This window comes from Tachypleus tridentatus, chromosome 6 (genome assembly GCF_004210375.1).
Source record: "Tachypleus tridentatus isolate NWPU-2018 chromosome 6, ASM421037v1, whole genome shotgun sequence".
NCBI classification, from domain to species: Eukaryota; Metazoa; Arthropoda; class Merostomata; order Xiphosura; family Limulidae; genus Tachypleus; species Tachypleus tridentatus.
This window is the reverse complement of record NC_134830.1, coordinates 18,374,413-18,391,099: the sequence shown is the minus strand read 5'-3', so window position 1 is coordinate 18,391,099 and position 16,687 is coordinate 18,374,413. Positions and strand designations below refer to the sequence as shown.

The 16,687-nt window shown below is 32.9% G+C and overlaps 1 protein-coding gene across 3 annotated transcripts in view; it reads left to right on the top strand.

Annotated features, from left to right (window-relative positions):
* The window catches only part of LOC143252024 (vacuolar protein sorting-associated protein 54-like), a 116,686-nt gene that overhangs the window by 14,144 nt on the left and 85,855 nt on the right, over positions 1-16,687 (top strand). For all 3 annotated transcript variants that reach the window (XM_076503554.1, XM_076503552.1, XM_076503553.1), the window contains 2 exons: positions 3,251-3,543; positions 11,519-11,618. In XM_076503554.1, the coding sequence (XP_076359669.1) occupies positions 3,251-3,543; positions 11,519-11,618 (393 nt within the window). The remainder of the gene's footprint in view (positions 1-3,250; positions 3,544-11,518; positions 11,619-16,687) is intronic.

Sequence of the window (16,687 nt, the reverse complement as noted above, 5' to 3'; positions counted from 1 at the left end):
AAGTTAAACCATTCCATCAATAGGAGGCTGACCCAACGTTTTTATGCAATATTCTCATGAAACCTTTGTGTAAATTAAAAGTTAATATTTTTCCTTGGCACTTCAGTGTGTAGGTGTGTTATTTTTCAAGCTTTTTGTGAAACAAATTTTTTGTGTTGCACCTGACTTAAATTTAAAATAATTTGTTAAACCTTTAATGAGAACTGTTATTTTTCTTGTATTAATTTTGTTTCTTCACATAACTGAATCACTAGACTTGACAGAAATGTTCAAGATGCTTAATATGGTTTCCTTGAAAGTAATATTGACCTTGATAATTAACCCTCTGATAAGGTTTGGACAGGAGCTTTTAACAACAATTCCAATTAATTCAGTTTTGTAGATATTATTTAATAAGGATTTTTATATACCACATTTCTGAAGTGTCCTGAGATTCAGAATAGTATTAAAAGGAGGTTTTGTTATTTTACTTCGCTTGCAGCTGGAGTTACTCTAGCATTGAACAATGTTACTGCCATTGTACATAATTTCATAAAGTGGTTGGTTTTATCCCACATTCTTTTTCTTAGGCCCAAGATTCTGTAGTTCCTGCTGAGTCTGCCATCTCTTTGGATGATTTTTATCTGCTCTTCCCTTTTTTGCTTTGCTTTTTTTTTTTACATCTCTTATGTGGATCAGTTAACCCATCCTTTATCTTTTGCCATTCCAGTAATTCAGTTATATGAAATTTATTCTCTCACTCCACTTGTCTCTTATATTTCATGGGTGAACTTATTACAAACATCCCCAAACTAGGAATTGCTGTTTCAACTCTCTTCCTCCCACCTTAAGCTTCCTTTTTGTGCAGATCTTTTCTTCCTCAGCTTTGTGTTGATTATCTGTTGTTAAATCCTGCTTCATCTCAAGACTCCTCTGTAGTGTACGGTAAGGAACCTCTTTTTTTTCAGAAATGCTATTCACCTTTCCATACCACAGATAACTAATATTTTGTGTCACTGAAAGAAGGCTTTGAGCAAAAGTCCTACCACTCTATGTTAAAACATGTATTGCATCAATGTATGATGGGAACACATCTTACATGCACAGTAAGTTTTAGTTTTATAGATTTTAATGAATATGATTTATCATATTTTCTTGGTCTCTGAAACTAGAGAAGTCCAAAGTCTCCTCCATAGAAATTCTTATTTTCCTTAAATAATAACTGATTTTACTTTATTGGTAAACACTGTATCTGCTATTGTATATCACATGGCTGTTTCTGTTCTGTATTTTTCATTTTGGATCCAAGACCCATGCCCTCCTGCTTTTATTACTTTTTCTGAGCCTGTTTTGTCTTTGAATGACTCTGACTAACACTTCCCACAACCTGCTATTGCTTTTGGTTCTTCTATCCATGACAAGTACTAAGTCATGCCTGTCTTTGATCTCCACTATGATATTTTACATATGTCATGTTCTGTTACTCTGTTTCTGCTGGTTCTCAGTTGAACTTGTTACATACACCCAAACTTTCTCATTTACCTGATTGTTGCATTACTTCAGATTTTTTGTGTTGACTTTCAGTTGTCTTGACCTCTTTGGCTTTAAGTCTCTATTTCTGTTGTTTGTGATTGGAACTTTTCATCCTTTCGAGTGTCCTTATTCCTTGTATCTGTTTTACCAGCTTGGGTATTGTTTCTCCTACTTTGACTCTCTTACCTTCAGTTTGCTCATCTTTGTGTTTTTCTCACTCACCTTAACCTTTTATTTAAAACTGCATTACTACCTCAACAGCTTTACTAGAGAAAGTCATACTAACCTGTTTTTCAAGTTTCTTATATCTTTAGTCAGTGTTTGCTGTTAACTTCCTTTTTTATTTCTTAGACTTGCTTTATTGTGTATTGGGATGCCTTATTTTTTGAAGTTAGACTCCCTCTCTTGTATCTGTTCTTCCTATGGAAATGTGCTTTTTGTATATTCTTCACTGGATCCCATCTTGGCAGTATTATATACCTGTTGATCCATTGTCTTCTCTCTTTTCTGTACCTCAATCTCTTTATTTCTAAATGTTGTAGTGGTTCTTACATTTCTACACTACTCTTACCATCCATATTCCTTAGCCCATTACTTCTATCAAGAATGTGTTTTTAGCCGAGTGGTATGTAGTTCTGGATATTTTCAGTGTTTGGTCTTTTGTGGAGTGGTCTTTCCACATTAGTGCCTCTGAGATCTGGAAAGTTCAGTGAGCATGACACCATTTTTTTTTTCTTAAAACTGTCTGGAAACCTATTTTAAGCTATTTCAACTCAAATGTCATTTTTTATATTACATAACAAAGAGATACTTAGTATCAAAATCTCAGTTTTCTTATTTTGAAGCTCTACTTTTGGTCTCTTAATAACTTTAACAACCATTTGTTGCATGCACATGTTATTAGAGCTGTGAATTTAATAGTAGATTGGTTGTCTTGCTTAGACTGTTTTCATACAGAGTCTTTCTTGCATTTCTTGGTGTTTCTGTGAACTTTTTCTCATTTTGGGAATTCTCTTTTTTTAATGCATTTGTGATTATCCATTGCATCAAGCTACCACTTTTTTGCTCTTCACTCTGAGACTTCATGGCTCTGGTGTTATTCCGTCTGAGTCTGTGTTGAGTTCACCATCTTTTTGTATGTTTGTTCTCTTCTTTGACTCTTTCTAAGGTACTGCTTTTAATTTACAGCTCCTGTCACCATATTCTTCTCATCACCTAGATTCAACCATCAAAACTGTGGTTTACATTCAATCACCTCTTGGTAATCCTAGGACTTCTGTATCATCTGCCTCAAATGTCCATCTACTACTATGATGGTTTATGATCTTTTGTTCAGTTGTTTATAAATGGATGGTTTGTCGATGTTGATCCATTCATTACTTCCTTCCTTCCTTTAAGTTGTCTAATTGTTCTTCATCTCAGTTCTTTTTTAACCTAGCTTCTGAGAGTGGTCTATCCATTTCTATGATTGCTGGTTACAAAATGGCTTTGTCTGTGGCTTCTTTTACCTAACCACTCTCATCATCTTTTCCAGTCTCAGTGGACATATTTTGAATTTTATTATCTCTTATCCACTTCATTTTCAACACATCTGAATAAAGTAGGGAAGCTGTAATTTTTTTTGTTAGTATATATAGTTGTTCATGAAGAAATGCTAGTTTATTCCATTTTTTCATGTATTTTATATTTATGTGTGTATTTGTAAATAGTGCTTCTTTTTTATAATTTCACTCAAAAGGATGCCCTAGTGATGGATTACCAAACATGAAGTCAGATTATGAGCATCATAATCTTCAGAAAGGTGAGCGTCTGTCCAATATTGTAAATGATTACAACAAATGGACTGTCCACAACAGTAGCCAGAATCTTCCAGCTGTGCTTAATGATCCTAGGCGAAGCAAACGTGAATTAGATTTTTTTATAAAGACATGGGGAGACTCTTTTGTTGAACAAGGTCCAATTCCTTCATCTCCATACATTCCAGAAGTAACAAGGAAACATTTTGATACCTACTTGAGAAGAATTAATAAGGTAAATATATTACTAGAAGATGTAACAGAATTTATGGAAAATATTCTAATTTTATATGCATTTCAAAAGATTCATATGATTTTGTATAACCACAAATGATAAAGGCATGATATTTTGATTCTTTTGACTTCTAATGGACATTGATCCTTATTTAAATAAAAAAATGGAGTAGTTAAATAGTTGATATTTTCTGGATGTTCAGATTATGAGTGTAACAGTTTTTCTATAACCATTAAAAGGCTAAGTAATTCAAAACAGCTGGGCTAAAATGTAAACGCTGAATTATATAAGTATGTACATAAGCACATCTAATTTTGTACATAGGTAAATTTGTTAAGTACACCACGTTTCCAAATGATTGAATGTTTAGTTTAATTTCAACATGTTTATAATTTTTATAGGTAAACATCTGACCCAAATAAATAATATAATGTCTTGAAGAAAACATGAATTTTCTGAAATGGAAAATCAGTCCAGAAACTCAAAATTATATTTCATGTAACATACATGTAAACCTAGAAATGTGTTGGGAAATAACCATACATCTTACATTAAATCCATCATCATTTTTTTTTCATGGGAAATTAATGTGTGTGTGTGTGTTTATAAGATATTAAAATGTAATCTAAATAAAAAAAAATACAGAAATAAAATCAATGTCAAAATCTGAGTCACTTCATTATTATGTGGTTGCTGAAAAGTTTTGTTCTCTAACACATGATGTTAAGTTCTTATTTTGTATGATTATTAGTATATACACACACACACGTATTATTTATTTTTGACGAAAAAGTATGTGTGATAGTTTGCTGCTTGCATCTGTTCAATATGTCTTCCAGGGTCTTCATGGACACCAAATATTTTATAAACATCTGCACAGACAGTTTGTTGTTCTCAGAAGTTTCAGCTAGTTTGTATTAAATTATTACACTTAGTATAGGTGATAAAAAAGAAACAAGTTGTATGTAACATTCAATTTTAATTTCTTGAACAATGAAGTAAAATAGTTTGAATGCTTTTGTTTTTGTTCTCAGATTAATAGTGTATTGCAATTGAAATATTTTTAAATACATTTTTATGATGAGGTCTACTCTGACCCTGCAAGGGTGACTGGAAAATATTAACAGAAGGTTAAAATAATGAGATTTTGTTGTGAGACTTTATGTAATTTTTACATGTTTAAATGTTAATGAGAAAACTGCCCAGTAAAATGGTAAGGAGTGTTTACTATTTCACGCATGAGCAAGTTAACCTCTTGCTAGAGGTAAGTTGGAGTGCTCATGCCATGACTTTTACAGTTTCATGCAAAGCTTGAATCAACTTAACTTAAAAACATAGTTATTAATCTTAACAGTATACAAGTTTTTATTTTTTTATTTTAAAAGGAAATAATTCAATGAATATTCAAACTTACCATGTTTGAAAATCTTGATTTTTGTTCCCTTGCCTATTCTCTAATATTTTTACTGCCCATCTGAAGTTACAAAGTTGAATGTAAAGCTCTCATTATCATACAGTTATTACTAAGGCAGAGTCAAATTTTTATTGCATTCAATCTTCTTTGTTTACAAAGACATACTAGAATGTCATATCCACTTGCCATACTCATCTGTATTGTCTGTTTCATCTTCAGTTTGAAAGTTTTTCACACACTGTTCAGACCAAGAAGCTTAGAAAATTGTTTAAGTCTCTTGTGCATTAGTTAGAAAGCCAGTTAAATTATAATAGTTATAGAACATTGTTTTGTGAATACTATTAGTTTGTGTTTTTAGATGAATTGTTTAAATAAATAAATGATCAGTGTACTAGTACCATCAGTATAAAAAAAAAGATCAAAGGTAAGTACTATATTTCATGTTGTTTTATCTACATTTGTTATTTATATTAACTAAATTATAAAAATTAGGTAAATTATTAAATTATATTAACTTTTAAACAGCAGGAATGTTGTAGGTAGCAGCATCAGTTGATGATTGCTGCTATATAAGGGTTAAGTAAGCAAATGAAAACAAGTAACAGCAATAATTATCCACAAAATATTCTTGTGAGTACCTCAGAAGTTATGTTATTCAGCAAGGTAACTAGAACTGTTTGTTTACCAAGTGATTTAGGACTTGTATACAAGATTATTAGATAGGCATGAACCAAAGGGCAATAGAATAATAAAAGTAGAAACATAAACAGATGAAAACAGTTACAATGCTTCAGATATTTAGGATAAACAAATATAGTTTTCTGTTGCAATCTGCAATCATTCTAGAAAGTGAAGAGGGGAAATATAGATTTATTTTATAATGCTTTTTATGGTGGTGGAGTTTGGAAAAATCAACTGGCCCTGTTCTGACATACAGTAGAAAAATAACAGAAAAAAGATAAAGTTTAACAGAAATATAAAAAGTTTTACATTTATTTAGGAGGTTTCAGAGGTTACAGAAATGAAATTTGAAAATTTTCAGATGAAGAAAAGTATTTTTAATCATAATATGAATATTACTCACTTGGAGCAGTCAACACTGACTCCATATATTCACCTACAAATCCTTAGTAAAACAATTAAAGAATTGATTTTTTTTTTGTGTTTTTTTTGTGTTATACAGAAGATTTGTGAGTTACATTGTATTATAACATTAAAAGTTATAATAATGAAATTCATTGTATTATAACATTTAAAAGTTATAATAATGAAATTCTATGGTATTATAACATTTGTATTGAAATAAACATTTAATGGTTAAGTATTTAACATTTAAAATTATAATAATGAAATTCTAATGGTACATTGGATTATACATTTAAAATTATAACATTTAAAAAGTTATAATATGGAAATTCTACATTTGGTTACATTGTATTATTATAAGATTGGTTGGTGTAATATGCCAACTATGTATGGAAAAAGTTAAGGAATTAGAGAAGAAAATTACAAAATTTAATTGGTAGATGATTATTACACTGTTTTATTAAACTAATCAAATACCAAATAAAATTTACAGTGAAACCAAAAACAAAAGAATGGGCAGAGAACAAACATTTGGAAAATTACTAGAGTTCATGAAAACTGTTTTTCTATTAATTATACAAATATAAAGAAAAGGGAAGAGCAAAAAAAAGTTACTTATTAAAAATATATTTTATAGAAAGTATTACTTCAAAACTTTTGAAGTTTTTATTGTATGTTATTTTTCATTCAAAGTTAATATGTGCTTTTAACCTTCTTACCATGGGTATCCTTTACTGCTTATGACACAAAGTTTTAGTGTCTTACATTACAAATTTTAGTAAATTTCTCTTTGTTTTATATTACACAAATTAGTATAGAAAAATATATTAGCAAATAATCCACATTTTAATAACATATGAGTTTCAAGTTCTTAGTTGTACAAGGCAACATTAAAAACAATCCTGAGTTTACCGTAAAGCGTCACAAATGACATATTTTCTGTAAACGTCTTGTCTTCCCTATTTCATCCATCACCTCTTCAGAAAGTACAAAACTGAGTTTCAGTTACTAACTATAAAATGTTCATTGCCCAGACAAATCATTTTTTAGCTTTTAATATTGTTTGATTATAGAGTTATCAAATAGAAAATTAGATCCCCTCCTACCAACTCACTTGTCACATACTCTCAGAATTTGGTAATAGTTCTCTCTTACACTTAATTATATCTTACATATAAGGAACAGATAGTCAAGGTTTTCATCTATCAAATCATGCATTGTATAATGTAGTGTTCTGAAAAGAAAATCATTAACTTCACTCAGAGTACGACCTTTGTTCCCATGAGAAAGTTAATGACTATGTTTATTCTTTATTTGTTAATATAAAAGTAACTAAAATGTGAAAAAGGGATCTTTTTTTAAGTTAGTTAAGATTGGATTAGGTGAAACAAGTAATTCCTGAACATGGTGAGAGGACCTTCCAGAGAAAGTTGTGTAATTTCAATTTACCTTCTTTGGGATCTGAACATCCACCCATGTGTTTGCCATCTGTGGTGACCTGTGAAGGGGAATAGAGGATCCTGGTGGTTGAGGGGTCTAACCCTAACATACCACTTTGGCCTTGAATTCCTGTAGATGAGCAGCCTTGGAGTGGCCCCTTCAGGGTCAGTTACCTGGATCACTTGAGCTAGGATCAACCAAGTTCCAGTGTTGGACATACTCAACAGGTGTTGTGGACATTGTGCTTGATGTTGGTGTTTGTATATATTGCTCATGAAACCCTAGCATTGCTGCATAGTTTTTGTTTGGCAATGCATTGTGCCTTCTATCCATTGTGGAGACACTGGGCACTGAAATATTCTTATTTTATTATGGATATCCCTATTTATAACAAAAAATAAAAAATGAAAAACAGATTATTGGAAAATAACCATCTATGGATGACTTATACAATCACTATCAAAGTCAGACTCAACACCTCATTTTCTCATGCTGCATTCATCATCCAAGAAATCTTTAGGGAGATGTCCCCTTTTCATTCAAAAGGGATTAGCGTGACTTACTGGTTCCTCCAAGTTAGCAAAAAGTTATGCTCTGGAGACATTTTCACCACAACACACTAAAGTCCTCCTGAATTCAAAGAGCATTGGGAATATACCCATCGAGGTTACTCCCCATGCTACCCTGAATTGTTCAAGAGGAGTTATTGTTGAGAGGGACGTGAAGAATATTTCCAAGGCAGAGATCTTTGCTGGTTTTGTCAGCCAAGGCATTTCTATGGTTTGCTATATTTATGCCTGTAAAGACAGTATTTATATGTCTACTGATGTTCTAATTTTCACGTTTACATCACCATGTCTACCTGCCACAGTCAAGGCATATTATTTCAACTGTAAGGAATGGCCATACATTCCCAACTTTCTCAGATGTTTTAGTGTCAGCTGTTGAGCCACTTGAAGACATCTGTCATGTTTTTTTAACATGTGCTCTTTGTGATGGCAAAGACCACAATGCCAGTGAATGTGAACTGGAATCACACAGAGGTAACTGTAATGGTTCACACCCCTCTTACTCCAGTTCTTGCTCTAAGTGGATGGAGGAGAAAGAGGTGCAATGCTTGAAGATTGTGATCAATATCTCCTTGTCAGAAGCTCAGAAGTTTTTTTGTCCTCCACTCTGTTTCAGACATATGCTGATGCACTCCCTTCCACTGCCATGGTGGGAGTGCAGACAGATCTCTCTGTGCCTCCAACAGAGTTATTTGCAAAACATCTGAGTCTTTTGCCCTCCATGATTAAAGAGTTGGCGATTCTCGTCCACTCTTATCTCTGTCCCCACCACTGCTTCCAGTGTCTGCCCAGGCCCATCTCCTTTGGCTTTGGGTTCTAGCACTTCCTCAGTTCCATCTTCTTTTTCAGCCCTGAGATACAAAACGATTATTCATTCATTCCCTCAATCGCTGGAATCTTCGTTTACAGACAGAGAGCTGCATACTCAACCCAGGGCAGGGTTCATGGAGATGGATAGACCTCTGTCCAGTAAAAACAAAAATGTCTAAAACAAAAGGGTTCACCGTCCCATTCTCCTCCACATGGATGAAAATGGCCACTTTGATACAGTAGGACAATCGGAGTTTTTATTCAAATATAGATAACATTAAGGATTTGATTGATTCTTATCATTTTGTGTGTCTCTCCTTACAGTATATCTTTCTGAAACCTGCCAACAGGACATTCACTCTGACCTTGAGTGCTGTCTCCATTAAGTTGTGTTTCCTATAGTCCCAGAGGCAAAGTTCTTGGAGCTTATATTTGACCGTAAGCTGACTTTTATTCCACACATCAAGCAGCTAAACATCAAGTGTACAAGGGCACTGTATGCTTCTAAATTTCAATCCTTACCACAGCATCCCACCTTGGATTGTGTCTACCTTCCTCAGTTGGCCATGCGTTTTCAGAATAGATGGTCTGCTATTGCTCCTTTTGCCTTTTTATACAGGCACAATTGGCTGAGTTTGGTCTGTCCTTGGATGATATTGTTCTTTCCACAGGTCAGCCCATTCCACCATGGCTTATTACCATCTCCAAGTGTGACCTTTCTTTAAGTTGTCTAAAGAAGGAAGATACTCTCAATCGGAAGCACCGTCTTCTATTTGCCAAACATCTTTCGAACCATCCTTTCATTCCCAATTTATACAGATGGTTCAAAATCAGATGACTCTGTGGGCTCTGCTATTTTTTGTCGTGATTCAGTTGTTGCACTCAGAATCCTCTCTACAGTTTCTCTGTTCACTTCTGAATTGTATGCCATTTCTCTTGAACTGGATCACATAGAAACTATGCAGTACATGAACTGTACTATTTATACTGATTCACTTTTCTCTCTGTTAGGCCTGGAGTTGCTTCACATCAGTTCTCACCCTATTCTTATCAATATTCAAAACTGACTGGCCCATTTCTCTTTAACATCTACTTCTACCCAGCTCTTCTGGATACCAGGCCATGTTGGTATTCACGGGAACAAGCTCACTGACACTGCAGCTAAGTCTGTCTGCTCTGGTGCTATCACTGCTGTGCCTGTTCCATTTATGAAATATAGTCCTGTATTCAAGGCTCAGCTACATATCAGTTGGCAGTCAACTTAAAGTGAGCAACATGACGACAAGTTTTTCCTGACAAAACCTTCTGTTGGATTTTGGCCATCTTGTTTCCATAAGTATTGGAAGGAGAAAGTCATCCTAACTAGGCTACACATTGGTCACAGTTTTTTTAACTCGTTTTCTTATCTGGGACTGATGCATCTATGTGTGGTCTGTGTGACACTCAAGTCACAATAGCCCACATTTTATTATCATGCCATCATTATGACTGTGAACAATAGCAGCATTTAAGACTTGCTTTTAATATCAGTTTACCCCTTACAAATGTTTTTAATTTTTTAAGGACCATTGGCTTTTTTTAATTCTGTTTCGTTTTTATCTGATGTCTTCTTATTCTTTTTGTTTTAACTTAATTTCTCTTTACACTCTATAATACTTTCACCGTTATTTTTTTCACTAGTTGTTTGGCCCATATAGCATAGTTGCTTTGTGCCATAAAACACCAAACAACAACAACAACTTCATGAAGCATATATGCTAACAGTTTGTATTAGCTTGTGAGCAATATAACTTGATAGTATAATATGAGCTGCATATGCCCTGAGTGATTTACAGTTTATTATGGCATTTGTAGTAGTTAGACAGTTCCAAGGGAAATGAAACAATAAATTTTAATTAGAAGTAGGTGTATACTATTATGACCTTAAAGCTACTTAGGATAAAAAAATATAGTTTCATGTTACAATATGAAGATATTCTAGAAAGAAAAAAATGGGTAATGTACATTTATTTTGATTTGTTTGTGGTTGTTACAAGGTCATTTAAATTGACTGATTTCATTTTGAGATAGGATTGAGAAAATAACATATTGAATATAAAGTTTTACTGAAAACACGTGAAGTGTATTTATGAGGTTTTAGGTCTCACAGAAAGGAAATTTGAAATTTTTGAGATAAGGAAAAGTATTTTTAATCTTAATATCAAAATTACTTTGCACACTGACTATTCCAAACAAATATTTAGTATATTCATGAACAAATCTTTGTTTTAGTTTATTGAAAAATACTTCACTAACAAATATGATTTTTTTTCCAGTTAACTGAAAGACTTTTATGAAGATTTCACACAATACAGAAAGTTAGAAGTATTAAATTTATAGAGACTTTTAAGCAAGTAGAAAGACGTCATGGTTGGTGAGATTAACCAGGCCCATGTTGAAGGAGTTAAAAGTGCATGTCAACTGTTTGTATTATTAGTAATACATGTATATTGTAAAGTTTGTTGTATGACATTAAGGTTACAACCAAGTGAGTTGTTTTTAGAAAAGCTTAAATGATTTTTTAATAAATTTTCTTACATGAATCTGGAAATGTAGTCAACATATTTTCTTATAATAAGAAAACTCTTAAGTGTTTTAACCTAATTTTCTATATCAGAGATACCGACAACATTTGAAACAAACAACTAGATCTTCCATTTCAAGTACTGAAGAAGCTAGAAGTGATCTGAAGTTACTTCCTGCTGCTAGGTGGCAAGGTTAGTGTTATTTACTTTAATGTATAGGTTATTGTGAGCTATTTTCAGTGTCTGAAACAAGAAGAAAGCAACTAAAACCTCTGATGAAAATATGTACTCAAATTGTATTACTATGCAAAGAAGGAAATACTTAAATCTTTGAATATCCAAGCAAAATTTAATACAGAAAAATGATAGGGTATTTCTCTTTTATTCTCTATATTCTTTAGATTTGAAAAAAATGATTGCCATATGCATAATAAGATTTCCTTACTTTATATTTACTTTCAGCAAAATCTTTTTTCTTTTTTAGTTTTTTCTGTTTCAGTTTCTGAGACAAACATGGTCTACAACCTGCCACAATCAGAAATTACCAATTGTGAATAGTGTTTCACATTTAGCCCAATTCTGATTATTTATAGTAAAGTTGACAATGATATTGTGTAGTGTTGTTGATAGTTTAATCTTAATAAGTGTATTGACTACAAACAGTGTACTTTGAAGCTTCTTTGAATTTGAAATGATTGAAGTTATCAAAAAGTGTGAAAATTGAAATGAGAACTGACATTGTTATGTGATCATGGCGAGAGACAAATTGTTGAACCTGATTCCTAATCCCAATACAGTACTTTTATCTTTTCACAAGATTAGCTGTTCTCATTCAGTGTTACTTTTTAAATGTTTACTTTTTGTTTACACAAGTCTCCTACCTACCCATTAGAATCAGATGATTTCAACACATCTCATATAAATTATCATGCATCACTTCTCCACCAATGGCAGCATGACATATTCATGTAACTCCATCTAAACCATCACTTTGTATTTGGCAGCTCTTCTGTTTGGACAACTTACTTCATTTGTTTCAATTTTCACATTCGTATTTAATATTTTTGCAAACTGGTTTTCATTTATGTTACTTCCGAGTTTCTTCAGATTGTTTCTTTATCTTAATTTAAACCCACTTTATTGTAGTTGTATTGTTATTTATACTTTCAGTTGACTCTTCCTACTTATGAATTGTGAAGTCATATAACATCGTGGGTCATACCTGCAACTGGCACTTTGTCACAGGTCTCAGATGCAGGTGACCTGGTGGAAGATTTATTGGCATTTATTTGCTAGGAAATTAATTGAATGTTACATGGGTAAATCTTAATCACCAGAACTTTGCCCCACTTCCTCCCAAACATGCTGTGCCTGTCCAGGCAGATAAGGACTTAGATCACTTATTTTTCATCTTATGATTTTACTGTGCCTTTCCATGCCCTATCTGAGGAGGCTCTTAGGCCTTCCATTATGTTTTTGGATTTTGTTTCTCAGGTGTGTGAAGTTACCTTGCCCCTATTTCTTGTGAACCACATCCTTTCTTATTAACTTTTTTATTATGAGTTCAGTCTATGTGACTGACCACATGACCTCTTAGTACTTCTTTCAAGTCTTTTTAGATTTAATACTTCAAACTTTGAAATGTGGCCATCTTTCAGTTATCATTACCTACTCTTTCACATACAAAAAATATTTTTATTGAAGTATTTTTAATAAACTAAAATAAAAACTTGTTCATGAATGTATAGTTTATTTATTTTAAATAGTCTGTGTGCAAAGTGATTTTCATGCTAAGTTTAAAAATACTTTTACTGATATTAAAAACCTCAAATTTACTTTGTGTAATCCTTAAAACCTCTTAAATACATTTCAAACTTTTTTCAATAAAACTCAGTTTATCTGTTAATTTCTCTACCCTATCTCAAAACAGAAGCAGGTAATTTGACTTACCTCATAACCATCAAAAGCAAAAATTGAAATAAATCTAAAATACCCATTTTGTTTTCTAGAAGGACTTCAAATTTTAATATGAAACCATATTAATTTATCCAAAGTAGCTCTAAGTTCATAACAGTAGATATATATCTATAATTAAATGTTATTGTTTTATTGCCCTTTGAACAGTGTCTGACTACTATCTACTTCATTAGAAGTTGTAAATCATGTGGGGCGTGTGTACATTACACTAAAAGTACATTTTTCACAAGCTACTACATTTGTTCATGTGTGTGCCTCAAAACATTTTTATTATTATCTGTTTTATTTAATATAATCATAACTAACTTTTAAAAGATCCATATTTTTACATTTTAGTTACTTTTATATATATGTGTATGTGTGTGTGTGTGTGTATAAAGAATAAACATGAAAAACAAGAAATAAAATACTTGACCTATTGTCTTTTTTGTTGCTCTCAATTATCTTAGACAGTTGACCCTACTTTTTATACTAATGGTAGTAATGCACTGAATAATTTTTATTGAATTAAATAATACATCAAACCACTTACCCTAATAATAGGCAAGAAAATAGACAAATTCCCCTATCTTTGAAAATTTTTGTGGCTTTCTAACTATGTGATAAAAGTTGTTGCAAGTTCATCCAAGTTGGTCATTAACTTCCCACAAGAATAATGATGGTACTTTGAGTGAAATTGACATTTAACTGTTCAGGACATAATGTTACACAATAAATAATTTGATAGATAAAATCCTTGACTTTCTATTGGTTATAAGTAAATTATAATTAAACATAAGAGAGAACTGTTAACAAATTATGAAATAGAGGATGTAACAGGTAGGTGTGGCAGGAATGGTCTTATTTTCTATTCAATATCTTTATAACCAAACAAAACTGAAGACTATGGTAAATGATTTTGTCTGAGCAATGATTATTTTACATTTAATATTTCATAATTTTTCAAGGAATGACTGATACAATAGGGAAGGTGACATGCTAAGAGAAAATGTGTCATGTCACTCTAGGAGAAATTTAGGATTTTTTAAAAGATTGCCTTGTAGAATTAAGAACTTAAAATTTATATATTCTTAAAATATGGATTATTTGTCAAGATTTTGTTCTGTTCTAATTGATATAACATAAACAAAAAGTAGTTTAATAAAATTTTTAAAGTAAGACACTTAAACTTTGTGTCATGCACAGTAACAGATACCTCTGGCAATAGGGCTAAATGACCTATCCTCCAATCCCTGTTTGACCATTTTTTGACTTGGCTCTTTGACAAGGGTTTAGCTTCTTCTATAATCACGTTATGTAAGGCAGCTTTATCAACTACCTGTACATACTTGAAAAGATGGAACTTACTTGAGTCCTCAGTGCTCTCCAGTCTCCTCAAGTTGTGCTAAAAGACCATTTCAGATACCTAAATGGGATATTAAGGTGGTATTACATGCTTTATCTTAATATCTGTTTTATCCTTTAGCCTCATGTACTGTGATCACCTTTTCCTTAAAGGTTTTTTTTTGTTGTTGTCATTGCTGGCCTTTGAACATTACTGGTTGGAATTGTTTGTGTTACATGTGCACAGAATGTTTTATCATTCCACCTACATCTTTCTATGCCCAGACAGGTCATTCTTATCTAACACACTGGCAACCAGGGAAGGGGTTAAATTCTTCTCACCAATTCATCAGATTTCTATTTCTTACTGTGATATCAGGTTGGATCCTGATTGTTTGCTCTGTCCAGTTAAAAATGAAGTGTTATATGTCTCACACTAACTACTTTAGAGGTAATGGACAATGACTTTTTATTCATTGAGATCTTTCACTTTCCTGGGATTTATCCCATGCTACCTTGATGAGGTAGGTATGAAAAGTTATCTACATTGCTTATAATGGGCTATCTTTGAAGGCCAGGAGACTTCTGTGAGTTATATCTCATAAGATTTTTCACATTTTTTTGTTGGTGGCAGTTGGATTGAATTGTCTGTTGCAGGGCATTGTGCAAGCTGGTATCTGAACCTGTCCCAGTACTTGTGTCTCGCATTATTTGGCAGTATCTTCCCCTGAGGGTTTTTGACTACCCCTGTAACTATTTTAACCAGGTCCACTATATTATAAGGACAGGTGAGTATTTTTATTGATAATGTTCTCTCTTCTTTACTTTCCAGGGTCTCTTACCTCTTTTACAGGATCCCACTCTGTAGAGAGTGTTACCCAGGCAGGTGTGCTTTATCAAACCAATTCTGCACTATCAATAACTAACTCAGTATCCTTTATCTAGGTTACAGTGGGTTCTGTAGAAATGAGGTGTTCCATAAGACCACCTAGAGGCTGACCATGTGGTATTACTGTACCAAAGTGGACTTCCATTCATGAACTATCACAAGTTATGCATAAGGAGATCCTGCCCATCCCTGCCAATCTTTGAATTGAATAATATTAGGATCTGTTTGCTTTTAAATATTTCAGGAACTCGATTCACTTATTGCATTGTTTCCAGAGCACTGTTTCTCAGGACTCCCCAATATGCATTACCCCTCAGATTCCACTGAGGGAGCTAGTGAGTCTTTACCACACGTAGTTACCAGTAACTAGGATGGTGGACAGATTATTCCTTCAGAGTTTTATTAGAGTGAATTTTCTCAACTCTTAGAAAAGAGGATGAATTTTGGGGCTCCTTCTACCTAAGACCATGAATTTTCTTTCCTAGATATTGATAGGAGAGGTGCCATTCTATGTGGGAGCCTAATCATAACATCATTTCAGATTTGATGCTCAGCTAATCAGTTGTGTTAAGTGTGTCCCTTCTTTTTGTTTAATATTAGTGCAGTACATTGTTCATGAAAGAGGGGCAATGTCTCTTTGCTATTCCAAATGCAAAGTGGTCATATCCCAGGTCCTTGGTTAAGCAGTGCTATTTGTTTCATATTCTTCCCATAATTCCAGAGACAAATAGAATTTTATTTTCTCACTTGGCTGTGGAGTGACATTGTGTGTTCATAATTCCAGATCAGATGAGTTTTGTTTTCTCAGGTTGAGTATGGCATACAGGATCCTATCATTGCAAGTTTGGAATGTTGCCTTCTGGATTTCTTACCCTCTTGTCATGATTCTGGTAGTTGGAACGCATCATTCTCACTATAGGTCGGTATCCACTCACAAGTATAGATGTATATTGTTGTCCAAATGCTTTAACCACTAATGTGGGATATAGGGACTATGGCCCTATAATTCAATCCTGACTAAAGGAACCCTGGCTATCTGGTTAACAGATGACAAATCATATAAAATTCTACC